General features: G+C 32.1%; 1 protein-coding gene across 1 annotated transcript; it reads left to right on the top strand.

Moving 5' to 3' along the window:
• Positions 1–912: 912 nt before the first annotated feature.
• LOC137929784 (uncharacterized) lies at positions 913–4,560 on the top strand. Its single transcript, XM_068772888.1, has 4 exons — positions 913–993; positions 2,081–2,277; positions 2,357–2,537; positions 4,297–4,560. The coding sequence occupies exons 1-4, from the start codon at positions 963–965 to the stop codon at positions 4,479–4,481; spliced, it is 594 nt and encodes a 197-aa protein (XP_068628989.1). The 5' UTR covers positions 913–962; the 3' UTR covers positions 4,482–4,560.
• The last annotated feature ends 6,446 nt before the right edge of the window (positions 4,561–11,006 follow it).

Below are 11,006 nucleotides of genomic sequence, written 5' to 3'. Positions count from 1 at the left end.
TAGCTATTTTGATCTACGAAATTAGTAGTTATTTTTTACGCTGGACATAATTTAAGAAATTTTGTATTAACACTTACTGCTTTTTGTTATAGCAATAATCTTCGAAATAAAAAAAAATATTTGCAAGTCTCTTTTCGCTCATAAAGACTACACGTTTGCAGACGAATTATATAATTAAAAACATTTAAATGTCCAAACACTCATTCTTTATTTTAGTTTTACTAAAAAGTAATAATTGGTTTTAATTTAGCTAGCCCTCAGCACAAAAACTGAACAGTTTGTTATATTTTAATGTAAAGCAATCTCCGTTTATAATTTTTTTATGCATGAGTTCAATATGACCGTTATAACAACAAGGTTGTTTCTTTCGCTAAAGTTAATTTATCATAAATTTGTATTAAATTACTCTTAGGGTATAAGGAATTCTAAAATTACAAATCAAAAGTTTTGCACACATTAGTTTCCGACGGCAAAGATGATTGTTTCTCAAAAACTGAACGAATCTTTTCGCATTAAGGTAGCCGTTTAATGCAATAGCTGTTCATGCATATTACCTAACCCTTTCTTTTCGACCTCGGCTTCTTATATCCCTCCTGCCCTCCCATTCGACAGATTGCAGAGAAGCATTCCTTTTTAGAATGAAATGAGGTTGAATGAAGATTTTGCATTTAGCAGCGTAACAATCATCAAATTACTTTCAAAGTACTTTAATTTTGAATGTGTTTTTTTTTCTTAAAGCAGTAATGACCAGGAAACTTTTTTAACTCGAGGAAAACACTTTGTTTACAACAAATGGATGTAAAAGGAAAAAATATATTTCTCTAAATAAAATTGCCGTGTCCAAGGGTTAAGTGCTCACAATTTGAGTTGTTAATGCTGTTATCCTTTTGATACACCTAATCAAGTCATTCAGTTCATTACCGTGGTTCGTGTAGCGTGACTTGGCCACTGTGGATCTCAAAATGATTCCTATTCTACGGCTATCAATTTTAGGTAATATCATTTTTATCTATTTATAACAAAACCGCGTTACATTATTATATGTAGACTATATGTGTAAAAAATCTCAAAAATACAAAAAAAAACAATTCATTTACCAAAAAGAACTAACGTTAGTCCAAACTGGTCCCTTTTATCATATTCATTATCTTTATTTCAGACGTAGATCCAATCTCGTGCTAGGCGCAGGCCTCCTCCATAGATTTCCAATAAAACTGGATAAAACTGGGGTGCCATTCAGGGTCTCCCGACGATCTTAATAAAGTCGTCTGCTCATCTTGTGAGTAAAACTCCTATGCTGCACTTGCCGATCCGTGGCCTCCAGTCCATATCCTCAAGACAGCAGCGACCGTCTGTTCTGCGCGTAATATTACTTGCTTATTGTAAAAAAGAAATAGCGGATTGTGATAATAGTGACAAATTAACTTCTGCCTTGTTCTGTTGTGTGTCCTTTTTTGTTTAAAAGTTTGCCTTGACTTACAATAAAATGTTGAAAAAACATACCAAAATTTATATCTGTTAGGCTCAGTAGTTAAACTAGGTTAGGCGTTCAAACAACAATAAATTAATACAGTTATAACAGAAGCACAGGTGTAACCAACTGAAATTTCATCTAACAGAATTACATTCACACCACATTGTGTGTTTCCAATTCATTACGTTGCTACGCTGAATCTTGAAATACAAAATAATGCAGCTAAGATTTCACGCTTGGTATTTAAATAAATAAAATACTTAGATTTATCTCAGTTATTACAATCATACTGAAACAATACGGTTTGCGGGTAAGACACAAGTACTCGCTTTTTTGCAATATTATTGTTACAGTTGTAAAATCTGGTACGTTTTAGAACCATTTTCAGTTTCTTCAGTTTTAAATAAATACATGGAGAGCAAATAAACTTTGGAATCAGAATGACTAATCAAACAATGTTGTTATTATTTAGTAGTAGTGTTTTTGTATTTAAGAGTGAATGCAAATTCGCATTATTATTAAAACATCTATTTTGATAATATAGTATGTAAAGATGTAAGTGTTTTTGACATTGTTAGCTAAACATCTTTTAATATATATTTTTAGTTGTTGCATACTTATACTTCGTGGAAGCGGCACAGAAGTCCAACGGCAAGTTACCCAACTGCCAGGAGTTTTCTAAAAATGTTACTTTCGAAGACAGCGAAGCTATCGGAATTTGGCATTTGCTCCATTTCAGAACAGAGATATCAAACGGCTCGGGTGAACGTCACTGCGTCGAGTTTACAAATGTTGATGAACAGGTAATCGTTGGCATTATCGATACAACTTTAATAATTTGTAAACAAAGATTTCAACAATTATACTTTTGTCCATGAACAGGAAAGGAAAAATCTTGAAGAGCGCATCGGGAAGTATATAGAGAATATGAATTGGGACAAACTCCTTTTAAAAATGCAAATACCATGTTCGAACATAAAATCCAACAAAACAAGAGATTATTATCTCGAGAAACTTGAAGGTGACGGCTCCTATAGAACGCTCCAAATGCCAAATCCTACTGGTAAACATCATCTTAACCACTTTATTACTTTTAATTTACTTTAAAGAATTAATTATTTGTGACGTTCTGTATAATCTGTTAATATAGTGGTTTTTTTCGCTTATATTATCTACAATATTCTCAGTGGTATCATTCACAAAAATCAACACGCTACTCACACAATAAGCAAACATCTAACTTATTTCAAGTTTCTGCGGATCAACGCCGCGCTTGGTGGGGGCCTACATTAAAACAAGAAGCAGCTCGTCTTATTACAATTTACTGTAAACTTTTTAACACATTCATAGTTTTCTTATCATTTTATTTATTCATCAAATAACACATAACATTTTTAAAGCTGTAGGCATAAATTTATAAGCAATTATCGCAATGTTCCTTTATTTAATTCAGTTAATAAATAACAAATGGTTATATTAAATAATTTTACGAATATTAAGTTTTTCTAGCAATAATTTTACAAAATTCTAAATTTTTCGAGGCATTAACGATAATGTCATTAATAACCGACTTGGCAAAGATCAAAACATCGGATTTCTTATTATTCTGCAAATTAGATAACGCAAATATGCATTGTAAAAACTCAAGCGGGCAATCATTGAGAGGTTATTTCAAAAACGGTGATCATTGATTAATCTTGTACATATAACGTTACTTCTAGAGATAGCAGACGGCACTTAGTACGATACAGCTTTACCCACATTATGTACTTGAAAATTATTCACCTAATAAATCAAATAGATAGTGCGCCCTGGTTTCACCACGAGCTCATACAAGATGCCGGTCCATTAAATTGTGAAACGGTTATTTTGAAATGTCAAACTTTTCATTAGTTTCCATGTTCTGACAGCCAATAAGAGGATTTTGCCCGTTCCTTTACCTATAAATTTGATCTTTATTTATATTATATAGACTGTGTGTCGAACTGAATAATTATGAGTATCGAAAACTACTAAGTCCACGCCCACCTAGCTCAGAACATAAAACTTTCCAACATTAATAATTGTTTCCACAGTCTACAATTTTTTCACTTCACATTCGACAGAATACTAAATCAACTATTTACTCGCTTTCTTTCATTTTTATATAACACTTTACGTCGATTGTCTAAATTTTGAATAAAAGATATTACCTTTAGGGGTGGTATTAATAATATGTAAAAACTTCAAATTCATTCAAAGTCATTGTATGATAGCCGTATCTAAAATGTATAGTTTCAGAGATTATAAATAACGTTATGATAATATGGTAAGAAAAATCGTTTACAAACTTCAGATTACTTCATATTAAATTAAATATTGTTCTGTTCCTGCAGACTTTGTACGGACAGAAATTATTAGTCTGTTCAATGGGATAAATGTAGACATAGCTCTTTTTCGTCTTCTGTCTCGTAATACGCTCACAAGGAATAGCCTCTTTGCGCAAGGATCTTGTGCTGCCCGCATCCTGCGACTTAACTATGACGTCAGTCCACCTAATGGAGGGCCAACCCACGCCGCGTCACCAGCTCGTGGTTGCCACGAAAACCTTTCGGCCCCAACGGCCATAGGCAAGGTACCCCGTTAAAGCCACCTACTTACATCTACATACCCCTTACTGAAGAGGGGAAGGATGAAGAAAAAAATAATAATAAGCATATTAATGATGACAGCTATTATTACTGTCATTCTTAATAAAAATTAAAAGTTTATATAGGTATTCGTTAAGGACTAGTATTAGCAGAATAGCAAATTTATAAAATAATATTGATGGATTATTTTAGCGAAATTAGATCTAGCCGAGTTCCATCGCTACCCGATGCGTCTGAAGCTCGTCGAAGGCCAGTACCTGGCAATGATGGATTGCCATGAAAAATTCGTGTTCCTGCTGGGCAAGCAGCCTCCAGCTGACGACCTCAACGAGCGCATTAAGAAGATGATTGACGCCTACTGGCCGGAGGAACATTAGATCGATCGTCGCGCGCATGTTTTTTATTAAAACGCTATCGAATGACCATATAACCATTTAATTAAATTTATTTGAAACATAGCGCGTTTTTTATTGATTCTTGTCGTATAATGACTTAAAACTAATCATAATACTTTAAAACTTATCACTACGAATTCACCTGACAATTTTTACATACAATATTCTTTTAAATGACAAATCAATTCATTTCATGGAAATTTTTGTCAAGTCTTCAAAATTCAATACACGCCCAATATGTAGAGTTCCATGGTGCTTATATCTAACTATAAACAGTAATACACAAGCTAATCTATATTTCATTTCATAGAGCATAAAGCCGACTCAAGGTGTGAACAATTTTTAAATTAATATTTTTTGTTAAAAAAAATATTATTTTCAGTATTAAAACTTGACAGCCGTGCATTGTTATGAGTAAGAGTATTGCAATAACCCGTCATTTAATTTTAATAACACTTTTATAGGTAACTAACACGCTTTTACTAGAAACTTCTGTGTAAACAATTATCATGCAATGAATAAAAAAAATATTAAACAAAGATTCGTGAAATAATGCTACAGTGTAAAGATTTTTTAAGTCATAATAAAGCTTTGGAATAAATTGTTCTTGCTACCAGATTCGCTAGTTGAAGAGAAATAGGCAGAGCCGCATAGCGCACAAATTTTATGACCTCTTGGTCCTTATGGTTCTGGAGTGAAGGCCAAAGACAGGTAAGCGAAGCGCAGGACGTCCACCCACAAAATGTACGGACTCCTTTGTAAAAAAAGGCTTAGGAAGACGCTCGACGCAGGCCGCTTCAAATCGGCCCAATTGAAAATCTAAGTGGAAGTCCTATTTTCAGCAGTGGATGTCCTATGACTGAAATAATAACTGAATTAATGATAACTATGACATTGATCACAACAAAAACCTGAATTTGAGGTGGGCTTTTCTTAAATCAGTGTCATATATCTTAACTTGTAGGATGCTATTACATTTAGGTGATGACAATTTTATTTTATACGAATAAATGAATTATATATTGATATTTTAGTTATAATTCGAATGTGTAAGCTAGCTGTGTAAGTCTAATTTACTGTTTATTACTCTATCCACCCCCATGAGCACAAGGAATACTTAAGCAAGGAACAATTGTATACAGATCACTTTATCTTGTAATATTTTAATCTAGACCTTATTTTAAATATTAACTTTGCAATGTTCTCCGAAGTAAATAATGCGGATATCTTTATCAGAAGACCAATACTAGCCCTCCAGATTGTATTAAGTACAGCTTGCTGTCGTTTATTGTCCAGAATCACGTATTTATTCTTTAAAACTAAACCCTTTATAACATATTTGTGTGCATGAACGTTATTATTACATTCAACGATAATTGATGTATTTATTCATAATGAAATAAAATTTAAAACAGCAAGTATCAAGATTTATTAAAGCAATAAAAATACGCATAGTCAAATGTCGTAAATGGTCAATTATATAGTAGTTTCGTTTTTAGTGGTCTATCGCGCACGAGGGTGCCGGGTGGGACCGGTGTACGGCGCTATTCCACAACGTTAAACCTTTACATATGGGTTTATTACAACTTGTAAAACGATTTATACCAATTTCAATATGGATAATAATTTTAAGAACAATCCCAAGTTGTGAGCAGTGGTAGCCCAGTGGGTTCGCGAGTTCGTTTCCCAGGACACAATCTTACATAGTTCACTCTTTGTGCATTGGCTATATGTGTGTCAAGAGAATGAGCCACAGCGTCCTTCCTCTATGTACCATAATACCACACTGCGATCGCCAACCCGCCTTCCAAGTGTGGCGATTATCGTATATACCCTCAGATGTGATTGGATGAGGCCTAAGCTTTTCATTGGGCGTTTATGGGCTGTAATGGCGATTCACAAGTAGACGTTTAGATTGATACAATGATAACAACAATCTGTAAAAAAGAAATGTGCTAATTTCATTTATTCTAATTATAAAGACGATATATCTACTAAACGAAAACAATAATTTACTATAGTGACCTAAATATATTCACTTCATCGTTTTAAGTTTAAAAAGTTACTAAGCCTACGTAATATTTTACTGTTACCTAGTTTTGTAAAATTATAATTAAATTACCGCCATCGTTTTCATTTATTTAATCCGTTTATACAGTCCTCATGCTCGCCAACAACGACCATTTGACATTTACTTTCCTGCTTATTAAAAATACTTGTTAATTAATTAGCCAGAATTTTAAGTAAGGACAAGTTTTTAAGTAAGTGAAAGGACAATTAACTTAATTATGTAATGCTTAAGTTGTGAACACCTTCATAGAAAGTAGTGCATCTTGGGGATGTTGTGTTGCCTCCAGGCTGTGTTATTGTTACATCTATGCATCTATGTGTATACAGGGACCTGAGTTTCATTCTTCTGTTCTTCTCAAATTTTACATATTTATTTCCCCAACACGTCTAGTCATCTAGTCATCTAGTCTTATCAAGAGATGTAATCCATTCTAATCTAACAGTATACATATTATGAGTATTCTTGCTAAAAAAACTGGGTTACTAGTCCAAATAGTTAACGTACTTATATAAAAATATCGTTCATTACTTTGTTTCACAAGTAATTTACAGAGCAAACGACAGCCATTATTTATGATACAAACGCAAGAACGATTAAAGTGCATTAGTAATACACATATAAGGTAAGAGTAAATACAAAAATAATCACAAAACTAACTGCACCATCGCTTGTTTTCCACCCCATCGCTATAAAACGCAACCCCTACAAATACACCAAAGCACCACTCAAATTAAGTGTGGCGCGATCAACAGTCATTTTCGGTTACAATTAACCACACATTTGAGTGAAAAGTCAACCACCCACTCCAATTGATTTATTGTGTCCTTCGAGTCCCGCCATTGTGGCCCGGGACTTTTATTGTTCCTTACACGCGCCAACAACGTTCTAGATGTGTCATGTGTAGTAGTTAAACGAATTAAAAAAATACCAACTTATAAGATTTATTTTCTTTTCTCTCGATCAGCGTCGATTTGGTGTTTTTTATTTATAGGAATATTTCCAAATATATATTTTTATGCATTTATTATAACCAAGGCCTCATTTGCGGGGGCAAGTTAAGATGTCTGTCACCATACAACATGTTTGATGAAAATTTGGTAAAATTTGTAGACTAATTTAAAACTTTTATATACTTACCTTAGGATAAGTATATTGATAACCAATTAACAATTAATGTGTCTCCAAAAAAAAGAAGATACAAAAAGGGCTGATTACAAACATATATATTTATATAAGTAAGTCTTTTTAGGACTTATATATTATTCATATTCCAAAATATTTCATATTAAGAACCCGTTGACTATTCGCTATTTGTTCTTTCTGTTTCCATAATATAGTAGTTTAAAAAAATTGCTTTAAATGTTAAGAGTACGTGTAAGTAAAAGACCATATTTCACACGTACTTTTTAAGTTGCTATAATTTTTTCTTTTAGTTACACATACAAAAATACTTTTTCATGTTATTATAAATATATAGAGTAACTAAAAATCTTACTACGGTAATATAAAATTAGCCTGTAACATAAATAATCATGTCAAAGGTTAAATTTCAAAACGTATCGCACTATCCGCAGATAATAATAAAAATAGTAAAGATTATTATAGAAAACCAAAACAATTTTAGTAATGTAAGTTAGTCGTAATAATACATAAAAATTTATTTTATGGAGAATAACAGAGATTTAAGGATAAAGGGTTTTGAAATTTAAAACACATTTGAAGTAAAATTATTAACTTACACAAATAATAAAATAATCCTGAAAATAATTAAACAATAACAAGAAGTAAAACAATATTAAAAAAATAGAATAATTGTAAAATTTCATTCGAATATAATTAAATTTCAATAATTTTAAATAAAAGTGATATTACAATTATTCAAACGAAATTCACTTTCAGTAAAATTGTATATCAAAGCATCATGGCGTGTGTCAGCGAGGGTGCAACGCTGTTCATTTGTCTAAATGCAGAAAGTAGCGTTTTGAAGGGCACTCGCCCACAAGGCTGGGAAATTGTTGCTCTTTAGGCAAAGTTAAAAACGTTCATAGGGCATTCAAGTACTTCCTAGCCTGTTTCGATAACTGCGCGTTCTTTGTTTAACCTATGTAATTGTTGATTTCACGACTCAAGCACATAATGGATAACTTAACGTTATTATCGACTACAATAATACGTTACTACAATTCAACGAGCTCTTTATGTATTTCTCTGCCAGTAAAAAAAAAACATAAATGTAGATTAAATTCGATATTACAATGTGATCACTTTGTAAGTTTTAAAATTACTATGCGATGTTATTACGAGGAGAACTCGACGCAATTACGTCGAACGTCACGTAGGAGTCATTATTAAAAGTTCAAATAGTAATAACCGATGGATTAAAGCCGATAGGAATCTTTGAGTGGACGAAATGTAAGTAAGAACGTAATTTTCGGCTGTTTGGTGACGATATCAATGGAAAAGTTTTTCAATTTGGCTCACCTAAGTCATGGTAATGAACACGAATCAAAGTAATAACTAATATTATTGTGTTTCTTTCTTTATCAACAAGCTTAATTTCAAACTTTATTATAAGTATGTGTTATAATTGAAAATTTTTAGTAATAATAATTGTAATTTTTTAACACAGGTTAATGTATGTTACCTAATTGTACAAAGTCACATTAACTATCAAAAATCACCTTAAATGTCAAAAATCATTTTAAATGTCAAAAATCCTTCTTCCTTATTCCTAACATTTTATTATAGTTTGTCAAAAAAAGTAATTATATTCAATTACACTCTGTTAAGAAACAAATAAAACTTCGAGACTTTCTCTGTATATAATTACTATATTCATTTAAGTGAAGCAATAGCTATGTATAAATTACGAGCAGTGGTGGCCCAGCTGTAGAATACAGAGACTTGCAATCTTCAGTCACTGGTTCAATACCCGAGATGCTATCCGATTTAACTCATACTTTACACATCAAAAAATCAAAAATTCGCTGCCCTGATGACATCACAAATGATATGCTCAAGTCTTGCGAAGAAATACTGGCAAATATCCTTGCTTGTTTATATAACAAAATTCTAATACAAAATCAACTACCAGAAGTGGTTATGTTCAGAAATAATACTGATCTACAGAAAAGGAAATGTAAAACAAATCAAGACCTACAGACCAATTAGCCTAACATCTTGTCAATGTAAATTATTTGCCGCCACACTGTTACATCACATTAAACATTGATGAGGCATACAAAGGACTATGATGAAAATCAACCTAAAAAATAGGCTGAGTTTATTGACAACTATTCATCGATAAACCACAACCACACACTAAAAATGGTAATTGAGAAGTATAATGAATTTGATGCCACTATACATAATATTCTTTGATTATTTAAAGGCATTGGAGTCATTTCACATGAACCTATTTGAAAAGCATTGAATGACCAAAAAGTAAATGTTCGATACATATAACTAAATCAAAGCTATTTACAACAACAGTATTGCGAGAATATGCTTAGATAGTATCTTACTATCTAAGCATATTCTATCAAGATTCTAAATGAAACGGAGTCAAACAAAAAGATCCTCTCACACCCAAACTGTTTATAGCAGTACTAGAATCTATCTTCAGGAAGTTAAATTACTATTCTTGCAATAAAGATATGTGGTGCTTAACTCTTTCGACTAAGGTTTACAGATGACAAAGTATTGCTTTCAAAAATTTCCGAAGAACTAAAATACATGACCGAAGCAACTAAAAAAAGTGAATTAGTGAGGCTTACAATTAAAACATTTAAAAGACAAAGTTTATGACAAAAAGAGAAAAAAATACCTGTAAATATTGTAGTTACAACTCTTATGTAATATGTGAAAGATTATATTTAGAACCTAAAATATCATTTAAATTTTGTATGGATAAAAAATTTAGAGTAGAATAAAATTTACATGGAACAAGTATTATTTAATGAAGGATATGTTTAAAGGAGCCTTACCAGTTAAAATAAAAACAAAAGCATTGAATATGTGCCTAACCCCTTACTTAAAGTATATGTATCAAACGTAGATGCATTTTATTAAAATCAGCTCTCGTGAAAAAAGCACTTTGATACGTAAAAGAATGATAGCCCAAAATGTTGTTAAATACATACTAAGGTTAAAGTGGAAATAGGCGGGCCCCATGCAAAGAACACAACGACGATAGGTGGTCTCAAATTACTACAAACTAGATTCCTTTTTGCAAAAAGATCAAGAGGTAAACCGACCCAAAAATGGAGTGATAACATCATAAAAGTTGCGGGAAATTCTTGGCCAAAGTCAGCCAAAGATAAAAAACTCTGGAATAAGGTGAAGAAGGCCTATGTAGCTTCAGGTGACCCTTACATTAATAACAAAACACGTAATGTAACGTAAATTTAAGAAAATTTAAACCAACCCTACTAATA

Source organism: Battus philenor, unplaced genomic scaffold (genome assembly GCF_028537555.1).
Source record: "Battus philenor isolate CCGP_79_NKW_IND1 unplaced genomic scaffold, ilBatPhil1.0.hap1 SCAF_5, whole genome shotgun sequence".
In the NCBI taxonomy this organism is placed as follows: Eukaryota; Metazoa; Arthropoda; class Insecta; order Lepidoptera; family Papilionidae; genus Battus; species Battus philenor.
This window is presented reverse-complemented; position numbering and strand designations above follow the sequence as displayed.